The 15,894-nt window shown below is 49.0% G+C and overlaps 1 protein-coding gene across 1 annotated transcript; it reads right to left on the bottom strand.

The window, feature by feature from the left end:
* Positions 1-826: 826 nt before the first annotated feature.
* ACP7 (acid phosphatase 7, tartrate resistant (putative)) lies at positions 827-14,850 on the bottom strand. Its single transcript, XM_007464694.1, is given in 16 exon segments — positions 827-937; positions 2,073-2,210; positions 5,490-5,561; positions 5,679-5,746; positions 5,838-5,897; positions 5,989-6,094; positions 6,178-6,224; positions 6,227-6,291; positions 6,390-6,452; positions 6,674-6,797; positions 7,893-8,075; positions 8,383-8,425; positions 8,427-8,590; positions 13,478-13,640; positions 14,347-14,416; positions 14,798-14,850. Coding segments are annotated over 16 exon segments (1,530 nt in total).
* Between the last annotated feature and the right edge of the window lie 1,044 nt (positions 14,851-15,894).

Below are 15,894 nucleotides of genomic sequence, written 5' to 3'. Positions count from 1 at the left end.
GCATTTATCACTATTTACCATTATATGTTTTACTTATTTATTGTGTTTGCTGTCCGACACCCCGGATAGAATGTTGGCTCCATGAGGGCAGACATCTCTGTGTTGTTCACAGCATGGAGAACAGGTCCTGGCACATGACAGGTGCTCAGTAAATACCGATTGAATACAGGAAAGGAAGAAGGGAAACGGGGAGGGGGAAAATTTTAAAAAGGGAGGAAAATGGCAGCTCTGTGAGCTCCTAAGCTTGTCAGCTGCCCCAGTTGGAAGTTAGGAGTGTTAACACTTCCCACCTTCCAGGATAAGTCAGTGCCAGGCTGGGAAACTGAGGCATGAAGGACACTGGTTACCGCTCCTTGGGCCATTGGAGACAGGCCTCTGATTGGCACTAAGGGCCGGCCTGGAGGAGAAAGTCACCAACGCCACCTGCTGGACAACGGTGTCATGACAGCCATGCCCACCCTGCTGACTTGGGGCTGGTGATGGCCCTTGCTCCGTGGTTAGGAGAGGAGTCCGCCCAGTGGGGCATCCCCAGCAGAAGTTCAGAGTCTACAGAGGCACAGCCATAAGGCTCTTTACTCCTGAGGCCCTGTGGACGCTCTGCCCAGTCAGTGCTATGCAGGAGGGCAGGGTTGTGCCACCCAAGACCTGTCTTGCTTCACTTTGCCCGTACAGCTGCTCTCCCAACACAGCAGGTTGGGACCCCCACCTCTCGGGGAGGGGAGAGCTGCTCCAGCTCTCTCAAGGCTGCATCCACCCCACATGGGACCTAGGAAGGTAGAGGAGTTGAGGACCTCCCTGACACCCTCCCGGGCCTGGGTACCCCAGCCTAGGTAGCAAGGCCCAGGGTTCCTGATGAGAGCTGTCTCCATCCCCAGAGGTACATCATCCGGCCAAGCAGAGGTCTCATCACCCAGACATCGTCCACAATCTTCCCATCATGGAAGGGACAAAAAAAAAAAAAAAAAAAAGGAGGTAATGAAGGCTGAAAGCCCAGATTCTGGGGCCAAGTGGCCTGAGTTCAAATCCCAGCTCTGCCTCTGATAGGCTGTGTGACCTTGGGTGAGCTATTAGACCTCTCTCGGTGTCAGTTTTCCTCAACTGGAAAGTGAGGATGATAGTAATAGTACCTACATCATAGCTATGATGAGAATTAAGTGAGATATTTGGAAAAGGCTGAAAAGGGAACCTGGCACAAGGCAAGGACTGGGTAAAATGTAGGCTATTATTATTAGAGCACAAACCCTGGAGTCAGACAAAACTCACTTTATATCCCAGCAAAGCCACTCCCTATGTGGCCTTCAGCACATGCCCCACTCTGAGCCTCACTTCCATATTCCATAAAATGGGGAGAACTGAATAGATAACATACACAAGAGCCTGCCTGTGGTGTATGGGCTACACAGTAAATAGTAGTTATTTATCATAAAAAGAATGTGGTCTTTGGGGTCAGATCTTAGTTCTGCACCTTCTGGCTGTGTGACTCTGGGAAAATTACCTCCCCTTTCTGAGCTGTAAAATGGAAAGAAAATTTGTCACATGGTATTGTTGTGGTGATTAAAGGGACTAAATATAAGGCATCCAGTTCAGAGTCTGGAACACAACAGGTGTTCAATCAATCAGTTATTAGCACCTTTATAAAACTACAATGGCAGAAATAAAGAAAGGTGAGCCATGATTATTTGGGTCCGTCTAAACTTAAGCCATCCCTACCACGCACACATCATATTGCTTTCCCTCTACCTGTCTCTCACAACCTAGCTTTTTCTTCCCCTGCTTCATGTTGATAAATACCTATAGAATCGACCGTGTTTTAGAAACTGTTCTAAGCACTTTATATATAATAAGTCATTCAACCCCCATTCAACCCTGTGAGGTAGAAACTATTAATATCTCCATTTTTCAGATGGGAAAACTATGGCTCAAAGTTGCTTGAGGTCATCCAGCTGGTAAATAGCAGAGGCAGGATTTGAACCCAGGATTTCCAGCTCTCACGTCCACTTTTGAAACCACTTGGCTCCAGAGCATGCTAGGCCTGGTTATTCAGGCAGGTGATTGGACCACTGCTCACTGACCTGGTCATCAGACACCTGCTGGATGTGGACATGGGTCCCATTGAGGTTGTGTAGCCGTGTGTACCCATACTCTTTGATGCGCATGGCGCTCCAGGGCCGCTGGAAGAGGGTTAAGGGGGTCAGCCGCTCCTCACAACCCTGCTGGAGAGAATCATTTAGACCCAGGGCTGGCACAGGTGGAGTACCCACTGGGGAGCAGAAAAGACCTGCCAGGCCGGGACCCTGCCGCCCCCAAGGAAGACAAAGCCAGTTAAGACTTGACCTTGATAATGCTCACAGCTGAGTGTTTTGACCCAACCAGGCTTCCTGGTTCTCTGACTTCTAGAACAGTGCATGGCTGTACAAGACTGTCCACTTCAGCATTTTCTCGAAAAGCCCTGAGCTGGAAGCCAGCCAAATGGCCATCAGTGGGGGTCAGCTAAATAAATTATAGGGTAGCCATCACAAAGTGGGGCGGTATAGAAAAATGGTCAAGACGTATGGTTAAGGGGAAAATGCAATTCACAGAATAGAATAAATTGGTGGCTCTCAACCCTCACTGCACAGTAGACCCTCCAAGAAAGCTATTAAAATCATCATTGCCTGGGAGAGAGGAAGTGCTTATCCTTGCAGTAGAAAGCCAGGTAATGTGAGCAGAAAGGATGAGGGAGCATCACCCTCAAAAACAAAAAAAAAATCACCATTTTGCAGCCATCATGATAATAACTGATTGAAGCCAGAACCATCAATGGATGGTCAAAGTAGCGGCAAAAATTTGAGGAATATCAGGATATTTGTGTAGTTTCAAAGTATCTCCAGGAGACACTTGTTAATTTTAAAGGGGAAAATCGTGACTATGGTGGAGAAGATGTGTAAACTGAGACTTAAAGGGGCTAAAGAGATACCACGCACCTCCTCACAGGGTGCACTGAAAAGAACACAATATTGCTTTTGTCTATTCTTACCAGAAATGTGTAACTTTAATCACCAGCAAACATCAAATCTGAACTGAGGGGTAGTCTACAAAACAACTTTGCTATGCTCTTCAAAGTTTTCAAAGTCATGAAGAATGAAGAAAGAGTGGGGAAATGTTTCTGATTAAAGGAAGGGAGAGGGGGCTTCCCTGGTGGCGCAGTGGTTGAGAGTCTGCCTGCCGATGCAGGGGATGCGGGTTCGTGCCCCGGTCCGGGAGGGTCCCGCGTGCCGCGGAGCTGCTGGGCCCGTGAGCCATGGCCGCTGGGCCTGCGTGTCAGGAGCCTGTGCTCCGCAGCGGGAGAGGCCGCAGTGGTGAGAGGCCAGCGTATGGCAAAAAAAAAAAAAAAAAAAAAAGGAGGGGAGAGAGATAAGACACGGAAGTAGAATGTATGATCTTAGACTAGATTATGGACCAGAAAAAAAAATTCTTTAATTTAAAGGACATGAATAGGACAATTGGCTAAATTTGAATGAGATTAGATAATGGTATATTATCAATGTTAACTACTTGAATCTGATTATTATACTGTACTGATGTAAGAGAATGTCCTCGTTTTCTTAGGACATACAGATGGAAAGATAAAGGGGCATCATTTCTGCAACGTGCTCTTCATCGGATCTGAAAATAATAGTAAAATGTATACACACAGACACACTTAGACGACAGAGAGACAAAAACAGAGATTGAAACAAGCGTGGTTAAATGTTCACGTTTGGGAAATCTTGGTAAAGGGGATATGGAACATCTTTGTATTATTTCTGCTACTTTTCTGTAAGACTAAAATAATTTCAAAATTTAAAATGAAAGAAAAAAGCTAATCTGCGCTGATTAAGGTCAGAATAGTGATCACCTACACCTATGAGGAGCCACCTGTACTGATAACATTCTATTTCCTGCTGCAGGTGGTGGCCGCACAGGGGTGGCAATGCCAGGGCCGAGCCCTTGGAGATTCTGGTGTTTGTTCTAGGGTTAGGCCCAGGCATTGGAGTTTTAAAACCTCCCCAGGTAATTCTAACGTGCACCAAGGCTGAGAACTGCTAGGGTATGAAGCATGATCCAAGCTGTTTTTAAAAAGTGGGTGATGCCGTAACACATCTCTATTGAGACAATGACTCATTTGCATACGTGGAAAATATTCTCAAATGCCACCCGAGATGTAACCACTGAGAGTGGGACTAAGAAGTGTGTGGAGAGTTCTACCTCCTGCCCTCTGTTCTGTTTGAATTTTTATCATGAGAGGTTCTTACTTTGATCTCACTAATTTGTAAGAAACAGCTTAAAAAATAAGCCCTTGCTTCTTGTGAAAGTGACTGATTCCAAGGCTCGGCGGGTGGGGGTAGGGGGACAGAAGATGATCCTGGAGCACGCTGTAGTGCCAAAAAGTAAGAGAGACCCCACAAAACGACAGGGACACATCGAAAGGACACAGGGCCTGATCTGAAGAGTTCCCAGTGGCCAAAGTTAGAGCAATCTAGGCAGCAGCACAAACAGCAGGAGTATTGGATTAGAGCCCATGGGAGAAGATAATTACCCATGAGTCCATCCTAGTATAAATCCATAACTAACTAACCAAATAAATGGGGCAGAAGGGACAACTCTTCCTCATAGGAGGATGCTAACTAATAAATCGAGGAGGAATGAGGGAAATAGAAGATCCCCAGTAGAACATCCCAGTGATCACTGTAACAGACAAGACCCACTGATGGGTTCAAAAATTAGCAGGTGAAAGTTGGAGTAGAAACAGGACATTTGCAGGGTCTAAAAGCATCTCCCCCAAGATGTTTATCAACTAAAAAGGGAAATACAACAACTTTACAGAGCAAGAACCCAGCAGACACTTCCTTAAACAGGTGATCCAGAGAAATCCCTCCAGGAATGAGACACAGTGAGGACAGGGACCCCCCGGTATGGCCCGCTGAGAAGGATAGACCATCATTTGTGACTGTGTGGCCCCAAATGCATAACCCGAATCATGGCAGGAGAAAATATCAGACAAACCCAGATCCAGGGGCATTCTGAAAAAACAACTGGCCTGAATGAAAGACAAGGGAAGAGGGAGGAACCATCATAGTTTGGAGGATACTAAGGAGACACAATAACTAAATACAGTGTGGGATCCTGAAACAGAAAAAGGGCATTGGTGGGAAAGCTGGCGCAATGTGAATAAAGTCTGGAGTCCAGTTACAATGATAATAATAAGCCCTCTGCCCTGGATCCATCCAGTAGACCTGGGCAAGCACCCCCTGCCCCTGCCGCTTATTGATCCTGTGATTCTGAAGGAGTATTTTACTGTCTGAGCCTGTTTCCACATCTGTGCAATGGGCATGCTATTGATACTAGGTGCATCTAACCACCTAAGAGATAGCAGCTGTATAAAGGATGAGGCACCCAGGCTGGTACAAGTGCAGCCCTCAATAGATCAGAGGCCAAAGGAGCACACCCCCTCCCCCCACCCTGCTCACAGCAGATCCGGTGATGATGTGGACAGGGACTCGAGGGTGGGTGTAGGGCATCTCTTGGCTGCCATTAAATACCTGGAGAAGGGACAAAGGGGAGGGGCCTGTCATACCCAGCCAGGCCCCACGGTTCTGACCTTGAGGGGGCGGTCCACTGACACCAGCCACATGGGTCTCAGCCCACCCCAGGTTCACATGGTAGTTGTAAATTGGCCACAGGCGTTCAAAGGAGCGTTCGTGAGCCCACCGCTGCAGGTCCACCCCTGATACAAAGCAAGATGGGGGTCAGGTCCCTGAATCCAGGAGAGATGGGCGGTGGGGCCTGGGGCTGGGGAGTCCCCTGGGGTCACTCACCGTATTTATAGAAAAGATCCTCCAACTCATAGAACTTGCTGAGGAGGCCTCTGCGAACCTGGGCCGGATGAGCAAGGAGGTGAGGGGTGACTCGGGCCAACCCCCCCACCTGGATTTCAGCACCTTTTCCCCAGGGAGGGGGTACTCATCTTGCTTTCATGCCAGGTGCAGTCATCCAAATCAGCACTGGAACAGTACATGGGCCGGTGACCCATGGTAATGATCCACGGCGGGGCTGCTGGGTTCTTATTGGGTTTCTGCAGAGAAGGGCGCAGAGTGAGGGGCAGGGGTTGCAGGAGGGGAAGGCGAGGCAGGTCCAAGGGGGACATCCACAGGTTACCTGGAGGTCGCTCTCCAGCCAGCGAAACTGTCTCTCTACCAGGTGGCGCCGTAATGGAGAAAGAAATATACCTCGGTGGAGAAGGAAATGATGTGTACCGGGCCCAGATCGCAGCTGAAAGGGTCAAAGGGCAGGGGTCAAATATGGGGTCTCTCCTGCATCTCCCATCCTTCAGGGGAGGGAGGTCAGTCCCCCAGCTTCCCCCAGGTTACCTGTACCACAGACCTTCACTGTCCCCTGGCATGATGAAGCGAGCTTTGTAGTTGGAGAAGTTGCTGGATAAAAGGAAGTAAAACGGTGGGGGGAGGGTCTGGGTGCCCCCGCCCACCCCCACCTCCCACTGTCAGGCCAGGCCTGGCTCCCAGCCCAGCCCTCATCTCCTTTCCTCTCACTTCCACAAATGAGCTGCTGCAGTACGAGAGACTAAGGTGAGACACTAGGAAGGACTGTTTTCTTTGGCCAGGCCCTTGCCCACCCCGAAGCCCTCAGGCCTCACTAGTGGTCTTCGTGATTCCCAGGACACGTCACGTATGGCAGGCTGGCGGCCACAGGTTCAATGAGATTCGTGAACCTGTCCCTGACGTGAGCGTTGTCCTGATCCATGTTGTAGGTAAAGTCTCCTGGGGGGTGGAGGAGAGAATGAGGACCCAGACCTGGCTCTGCTTTCTCCAGATGTGAGAGACCTGGTTGGTCACGTGCGGGTTGTGCAAGTCCTGGTCGCCCCCACCGTGAGGCGTCCTGGTTCTCCGATTCCTACCTCACACCCACCCGCGTGTGCGCTTGGAACCATTTCCTGAGCCTCTGGTCCCTGAGGGCCCCTGCAGGACCTTGCCAGTCTCCTGTGCTCTGAGCACACCAGCCGCCATCTCACCCCTTCTCAGAGTAATAACAACGTCAAGACTGACATAGTCTGGGAACTTCCCTGGTGGTCCAGTGGTTTAAGAATCGGCGCTTCCACTGCAGGGGGCACAAGTTCGATACCTGGTCAGGGAACTAAGATCCCGCATGCCCCTCGGAGGGGCCAAAATAAACAAATAAAAAAATATATAAGGGTGAATTAAAAAAAAAAAAAAGACTGACATAGTCTAGTCAGGTACTGGTTTTGTACCAGGCACATTTTCAGATGCTTTACATGCTTGATCACCTGAATCTTCAAAACACCCTCTGAGGTGGATGTTATTATCATCCCTGTTTCAGATGGGGAAACTGAGGCCCAGAGGAGTTAAGTGCTCGTTTAAGCTCACAGAGCTGGTTAGTGAGGATCCAAGAATCGAACCCTGGGAGCCTGATTCCAGAGTCTACTATGGCTTTGAACTATATGGGTCCCAATCTCCATCTTCCATCTGGTTCCCGTCCTCTCAAATCACAACAGAAATGATCATGACAACAAACACTTACGTAGCACTTACAACAGGACAGGCAATATCGACTTATTTAGTCATCACAAGAGCCCTATGAATTCTAACCTAGTCTTAGCCCTTATAACAATAATACAGAGGAGAAAACCAACGCACATAGCTCGAAGCGTCAAGACTGATTTTAACCTGGGCAGCCTGGTTGACCACAGCACCGTCTCTGTGGCCAGTCTCATCCCCCATCCTGCAGAGCCACGCTAGCCCCGGCCCAGGTCCCCTCTGCGGTCCTGGCATTGCCTCCCACCCAAGCTCCCCCTCCCCGACCCCAAACCTCCAGGCGCACCCTGGCCGATGCCTCACCCACATGAAGAACAGCGTTGTACCTGCCCTGCTGGGTGTCGCTGCACAGTCGGGGTAGGGCCCTAGGATTGTCAGTCCCGATGTCCCCAAACACAGCCAGACAGGGGCTCCAGTGGGGCCCATTCTTCAGGGCCCTGAAGAGGAACCGACGGCTCCAGCCCTGAGTACTGCCGCAGCGGTAAACTGAGGGGAAAGGAAAAGGCCACAGTCGGCTGGGGAGTGGGGTGGGGGGCGCCCCAGGATGTCTCCTTCACCCCCCTCCGTCTTCAACTGGTGCGGGGATTGAATGGGTCTGCCCTATGCCCCTTCTGTCCACCTCACCGCAGGTCCCCAGCCTTCCATTTTCATCCCAGGATCTTATACAATAGGCTTGCAGGTAAGCAGAAGGGGTACCAGCCCACCTGAGCCACCTGCCAATAGCAGCTTCTAGCCCACATCCCACTCCTCTTCCTATTCCCCCCTCAACACCTGGGCCCAGGGCCCCTCTCACCATACTGGACCCTGGGCAGCAGCCCCTGCAGTGTGACTCGGTCGGTGTATGTAGAGCTTCCGCCAGAGAATTCCCCCATCCACAAAGGGGCTGAAGGTGCCCTGAGCCCGGAGGGGCAGGGGCCCCCATAGCTGCAGCCCAAACAACTGCACTTCCGAGGGGGTTGGGACCCATGTGGTCCAAGTTACAGTCATGCAGCCTGTCTCACCTGGAGAGAAAGGAAATGGGGGTTGGGCAGTGAGGCCTGGGCAGGGGTGGGGAGGGATGTGCGGAGAGTGAGGGGCAATAACGAGAGACTGAGGGGCTCTTGAACATTTAGTAGTTAAGATCACAGGTTCTGGAGCTTTCCAAGTTCAATCCCCGCTCCACCATTTCCAAGCTGTGCTTTCCTTGGGCAAGTCACTTCACCTCTCTGAGCCTCAGTTTCCTTCTCAATAAAATGGAATAATAATAGTATCTTCCTTATAGGGTTCTGTGAGGCTTAGATGAATAAATAAAAGTAAAGTAATATGTATAACTGATTCACTTTGTTATAAAGCAGAAACTAACACACCATTGTAAAGCAATTATACTCCAATAAAGATGTAAAAAAATAAAAAAATAAAAGTAAAGTACTTGAAACAGTGCCTAGTACAGTCAGGGTTACATGAGTGAATGAATATTATTATTAATATCGTTACTGGGTACAGGCCTGTTCCACGTATTTTACACATGACATAGTTTAGGGGTTGTAAACTCAGATGTCTAGAGTCCAGCTAGGTAATATACATGGGGACAAGGGCCAGCTGTAAGGAGTAAGGCAGCAGGGAGACGGGGAGTATGTTGCAAAGCGTAGAGACTGCCCTGTCTCAGAGAGGAGCCATCGTTCAGCTCTGGGGATGGCTGCTGTGAATGAAGCAGGCCCGGTACCACTCAATCTGTCAACTTCTAGAGCAAATCTTTATACGGTGTTTTTTTTTTTTTTTTGCAGTACGCGGGCCTCTCACCGCTGCGGCCTCTCCCGCCGCGGAGCACAGGCTCCAGACGCGCAGGCTCAGCGGCCATGGCTCACGGGCCCAGCCGCTCCGCGGCATGTGGGATCTTCCCGGACCGGGGCACGAACCCATGTCCCCTGCATCGGCAGGCGGACTCTCAACCACTGCACCACCAGGGAAGCCCTGTACGGCAGTTTTTATAGCCGCCAAACATGTAAGAGTAGATATACAAACTTTTAAGTGATAGCTCCTAATTCTTAACCGTCAGCAACCAAATCAAGGTTTTAAAAATACCATGTGGTATAGGATGACGTTAAGAGCATGAGAGGGCTTCGCTGGTGGCGCAGTGGTTAAGAATCCGCCTGCCAATGCAGGGGACACGGGTTCGATCCCTGGTCCCGGAAGATGTCACAGGCTGTGGAGCAACTAAGCCCGTGCGCCACAACTACTGAGTGCATGTGCCCCAACTGCTGAAGCCTGCGCACCTAGAGCCTGTGCTCCACAGCAAGAGAAGCCACCGCAATGAGAAGCCCGCGCACCGCAACCAAGATTAGCCACCATTCGCCAAAACTAGAGAAAGCTCGCGTGCAGCAATGAAGACCCAATGCAGCCAAAAATAAATAAATAAATTTATTTTTAAAAAAAGAGCCTGAGGTCTTCCTCCTGCAACATGCATACAAGAACGCACGTGCACAGGGTATTCATTGCAGCACTGTTTGTAATTGCAAAGTATCGGAAACCACGGAAATGCCCATACATAAGAGAATGACTGAATAAACTATGTAACATTCATTACCATGGAGCACTTCACAGCTGTCAAAAAGAAAGAGGACAAGTTCTAGGAACTGCTGAATGACGCCCAAGACATAATGTTAAAAGAAGCAAAGTACACAAGGGTATCTATAGTCAGCTACTCCTCACGTAAGAGGATATAAGAAAATACACAAGTACCTGCTTATTTATTTGTACATAAGAAATACAGGAAGAATACACCAGAAACTTAAGAGATGGATTACATGGGATGGATGGGGGATGGGTAGAAAAAAGGGGGAATGGGAATGGAGTAGGTAGTCGGGATGCAGAGGGAGGACACTTCTCTGAGTCTGTATTTTTCTTATAATCCTGAGTCCTAGAGCTATAGTCCTGTTTCATAGTTCCTCCACACACACCCCAAAATTAACTAACAATTAAAGCCACCCAGGTTGTGGGGAAAGCCAATATGGAACATAAACAGTAACAAATGGCTGTAACGATATTAAAAAACAACCACACTGAAGTGTTGGGGAAGAAAAGTCACAGTGAGCATTAGTGTTTTTTTTTTTTTTTCTGTACACGGGCCTCTCACTGTTGTGGCCACGGGAGCACAGGCTCCAGATGTGCAGGGCCAGCGGCCATGGCTCACGGGCCCAGTCGCTCCGCGGCATGTGGGATCTTCCCGGACCGGGGCACGAACCCACGTCCCCTGCATTGGCAGGCGGACTCTCAACCACTGCGCCACCAGGGAAGCCCGAGCATTAGTGTTTTGACTGGACAGTAAGACTATAGAGAAAAAGGGCTGCACATAAATGCCATCATCTAGTAATTGTTCCTCACAGGGATACAGGCAAACAATTCTGAAACCACTTTATGCTTATTCTAGCACTGAACGAATAAATAAGTCTATTGTAGATAGGGGGAGCTTGGTTTCTCAATGGTGGAGAAAGAAGTTACAAATAAGGAAAGAAGGCTAAAATAAACCCTTGATGGTGAAATCAGATGTATCAGTATGATCTCATGGTATTTTATATATATATATATACAGAAATACAGGTGTGTACATATGCATATCAATATACCCACATATACTGTCAAGCTCTGTTTGTGAGGGGGCCTAGGAGCAGCGACGCCTCAGTAGCAGTGAGCACACCTAGTGCTCAGATCTTAGTTTCTAAATACCCATTCTCCCATCAAAGGAACCAGGGCTCCTTGGAGAAGTAATTATTCCAGAGATCGGGTAGGAAATATACAAGATGAGTCTGGAATAATTGGCGGTGCCAGAAGGTGAGGCAGTGCTCAAGACACGATGGGAGTGGGGTTGTGGAGAGAACACAGAAGCCAAGCTGCAGGAATTCCTAAAGACCAAGTCAGAGACAATTTGAGCCACAAAATAAATAGCAATAGTACTGAGTTTAATTCATGGGATAAAATAAATATCTGAGCGTCCATACCAAATAAATAAATAATCAAAACAAACAAACAAATAAATGGGGGGGGGTGGATAGCCCTTCCTTACAGTAAAATTTCAATTAGACAGAGAGAGGGAATTAGAAAGTTACAAAATCACAATTAGGCACACCCCATGCTAATAATTGTTGCAGACAAGATCCACCAATGAATGGTAAAATTAGTGCACAAAAATTTCAGGAGAAACCTGATTTCCAGCCTTAAGGAATCTTCCCCTAGATATTTATTACAAAGATATTTATACAAAGGAAAGAATAAAAGCTTTACAGTGGAGAAACCCAGCAGGCACCACTTTAACCAAGCAATGAAGGTTCACATTACCAGTGACAGCAATAAGACATGTCAGTGTCATGAACACTCTGATACCATGCACTGAGAAGGGCTCTACATCCCACTAGGACAGTCCTGCCAGAAAAATACGTAATTCAATACGCTTAATTCCAATCATGAGAAAATAGCAGATAACCCCCAAGTGAGGACTGTCCTATAAAAACCAAACAAAATCAGAAAGACAACAGCTCAGTACTCCAAAATGTCAAGATGTTAACATTAGGAGAAACTGGGTGAGGGGGATATAAGAACTCTGTAATATTTTTTTGCAAAATTTCTGTTAAATCTAAAATTAGTACAAAATTTACAGTTTTAAAAACAAATATGACAGGCTTTTGAGCCAGCCTGCCTGGGTTCAAATTCCAGACTATGTGACCTGAGGTCAGACTCCTCATGTCTTTGAGCCTCAGTTTACTCTTTTGTAAAATGGGAGGAACAATAGTACTTACAGCTTAAGGTCCAATAAGAAGTTAAATGAGTCTTCCATCTGAATCACTTGTAAGAGTATATTTGTTATTATTATCATTATTGTGTAGGCCAAACAAAGGACAGTTGTGATCTCACTGGGTTTTCACAGTGAGATGGGTTTTATTTTTGTTCCATTTTACAGAGGCCTCCAGGCAAAATGCCTTGTCCAAGGTCACTTAGCCAGCAAATGCCAAAGCCAGTTCATTCATGTGGTTTCAGATTCTCATTGCAACTAACCCTTAAGAAACTACCTTAAAAGTGTCAAGGACACAAAAAAATAAGGAAAGACTGAGGAACTGTCACAGATAGGAGGAGTAATTAAGGAGACTTAAAAAGATATAAATCAATGCCTCTCCTCACTATATTCCTTTTCTTTTTTAAAGTGTAGTTATTTTTCATGAAAAATGTCATCTACCTTACTAATGAATGGGTTTATTATTGCTCATTTTTAATGATTGAATCAATATTTTTAAATGCCTCCATTTTAGTTTCTGTTATGGCAACTATTATGGACATAACTCGCATAAACTGAAGCTCTCTAAGGTTCTTATAATTTTTTTAGCTGTGCCAAAACGTCCTGAGACAAAGACGTGTGAGAACCATTGCCACACGCCAAGTTCCCTTTTGCTGCTTCACAGGTGATATTTCAGTTACTCGTCACTGTGAGGTCACACTAATATTACCCCATTGTCCAGATGAGGAGACTGAGGCCAGAGAGGTTAAGTCACTTGCCCAAGTTCACACGGCAGGTAAGCAGCAAAGCTGGGGTTAAAACCCAGGAAGTCTGGGTGCAGAGGGTCCAGAGTCCAAGGTCCTACTACCTCCTTGCACCTCCGCCCTAAGATCAAGGACCAGGAGGGAGCTTTGTGGGGACACAATGAGCGAGGACGACAGCAGCCCCCTTAGGAGAGCGCTTACTATAGGCTGGGCTCCAGAGTCATTTCCCACACAGCCAGATGCGCCGCTGCTTATAATCTCCATTTAACAGAGGTGGACAAATGAGGCTCAGAAAGAACCATCAGCCTAGACTCCTGTAGCAATCAGTGTGGGATTCCTGAGCCTCACTGGGAAATGCCCAGGGAGAGGTCGCAGACACTTACCTGGGTAGGACAGGTGGACTTGCTCAGGGGCAGCGCTGGGAGCCTTTGGGGACCCCTGGACTCCCAGGGAGAAAAAGAGGAGCAGACAGCAGCAGGACCAGCAGGGACGAGGGGAGCAGATGGTAGAGGGAAGGTGGGGATCAGAAAGAGGAAGGGGAAGGGTCTAAAGTGTATGAGATCCCTTCAGAACAGCAGGAGCGGCTGGGGAGGATGGGGAAAGAAGGGGGATCAGGCAAAATCACACGGAGGGAGGGAGGACGGCAGGGAGGTCTTCACAGGGATGGTTATCCAGATGCTGGAGAAAAAACAAAAGCAGTCATCTCCACGGAGAGGCAAATACCCTCTGAGCCTCGATGGCTGCTAAGCACTTTACATAGATTAACTCATGAGAGCCTGACGACATTCCTCTGTGTGGTGGCCACTGTGATCATCAGCCCCATGTCACAGATGACGAAGCTGAGCAACAGAGTGAATCAGTTGCATGGCTCAGGTGTGATGGAGTGGGGATTGGAACCCAGGAGTCCTGGCTCCAGAGCCCTTGCTCTTATCCACCGCTCACTCTTAATGCAAGAGGCTTGGGAGTGGGGCTGGGGGGTCTCAGTGTAGGAAGTTGCCTTTGGCAACCCCATCCCCAGAATTCCACCCTGCCCTCAGAGACCTCATCACCCTCTACTCCATCCTCCAACCTTCCATTTCCATCATGGTAACCCCAATCCCCCCACTCCATCCCCAGACCGCCCAAGAATTCCATCCCACCTGGAGCAGCCCCATCCTCCTTGCCCCCTACCCAGCATCCCATTCTGCCTTTAGTGACCCCAATTCCTCCCCATCTCCACCTGTCTCCCCTGGCCCTGCATCTGTATACCCACCCTCCAGCCCTTCCCCTCCGGCTCCAGTTCGGTCTCCAGCTCATCGAGGACCTGCCTGCCAGCCTGCCTCCTGGGGCAGAGCCAGGCCGGGACCGTCAATCTGGGGGCCGGGAGCTGGGGCTGGAGGTTCCCTACAGGTCCCTGGCTCACCCCCTGGGGCGCCAACTCCCAGCATCTGCGTCTCGGGGCACCAGTGGGACAGCGGTATTTTATGAATTTGTAAGCGCTGAGACATCCTGCCGCCCACAGCTATCCCAGCCCCGGAAGAGCCTGCCTTCTCCAGGTGACAGCCTCCCCAGACAGCTGGGGCCCCGGGTTCCACAGGTCCACCTGGTTTTGGGCGGCCCATGCCCACGCGCCCACCTCCCCCACCCCCCGCCTCCCCGGGCTGGGCGGGGGAAGGGGGACCTAGGTAAATTTGATAAGCTGCTGCTGCCACCTCCAAGCCGACCTCCAGGTGAGCACCCAGACAGGAGGTCTATGCTCGTCCCCCAGGAGCCCCATCCCGCAGCTACGGAGCCCCCAGGGCACTGACACAGGTCCCCAGCTCTGGCCCTGCCGGATCCTGAGGTACCCAGGTGTGCTGGTACCTGCGCCTGCGACCGAGGTGGGTGTGGGGAGATTCTCCCATCCCTTCCCGCGGTGCCTGCTTTGTATTCTTGGCAGTTCCTTCCTCCTTCCTCACTCTGCAAGCTTAGTCCACGCCGGTTCCTCCTCAGGCCCCCGGGGAATGCTGAAAACAGAAAATCAAAGTCCACCTAATGACTGTGCTGCTCCTGAATTGTGCGCCCGAGGCCGGTTACTCGACCTCACTGGGCCTTGGTTTCTTCACCTGTGAAATGAGGGTGATAACAGTATGGACACTATGGGCTACTGTGAGGATTAAACCAGTTGACACATGAAATTTCACGCTGAGAAGAGGGACTGGCCCAGAATAAGGGCTGGATAAGAATCAGCTGTTATTTTTATTATTATTAATGCATGAGTTCCAGAAATTGCCCTGGGGTCTAGGTGGGAGCAAGTGAGAATTTTCTCTGTAAACCTTTGTGAGCTGTTTGAAGGTTGTGAGTGGCTTGCTGCAAAATACCCTTGGGTATTTTCCCAGAGCGGCAGGAAAAGTCAGAGGGTCCAGGTTTTAGTTGTTCCGTCTTCCTGTCTGCAGATAAAATGACTCCACGATTTGGCTTTGTCAATTCAGGTATAGCAGTGTCTGCTGATTGGGAACACTGATTCCATAGACTGACACTGAGGGTGTAGGGGTGGTTCAAGATGGGCTTTTGCACTGTTTAGACTTTTTTCCCCACCTTCTGGAGTCTCCATTACAGCTTAAAATGTAATAAAAAGCAACTCTCTTGGCCATACTCAAATACCCTCAAGACCCTGCTCACCCTCAGCAATTTTAACTTCTCCTTAGTTCTAGTTTTTCTGGTGGTCTTCCAGGAGCTGTGGTTACGAACGTTGTTTTTGCTAAAGTCACCTGTGGCAGGCTGGTGAAGCCCTTCTCCAAATCATGTTTTAACATGCATCAAAAAAAAAAAAAAAAAAAAA

Source organism: Lipotes vexillifer, unplaced genomic scaffold (genome assembly GCF_000442215.2).
Source record: "Lipotes vexillifer unplaced genomic scaffold, Lipotes_vexillifer_v1.1 scaffold1815, whole genome shotgun sequence".
NCBI lineage: Eukaryota > Metazoa > Chordata > Mammalia > Artiodactyla > Lipotidae > Lipotes > Lipotes vexillifer.
The sequence above is the reverse complement of the archived record's forward strand: the minus strand, read 5'-3'. Positions and strand labels throughout refer to the sequence as shown.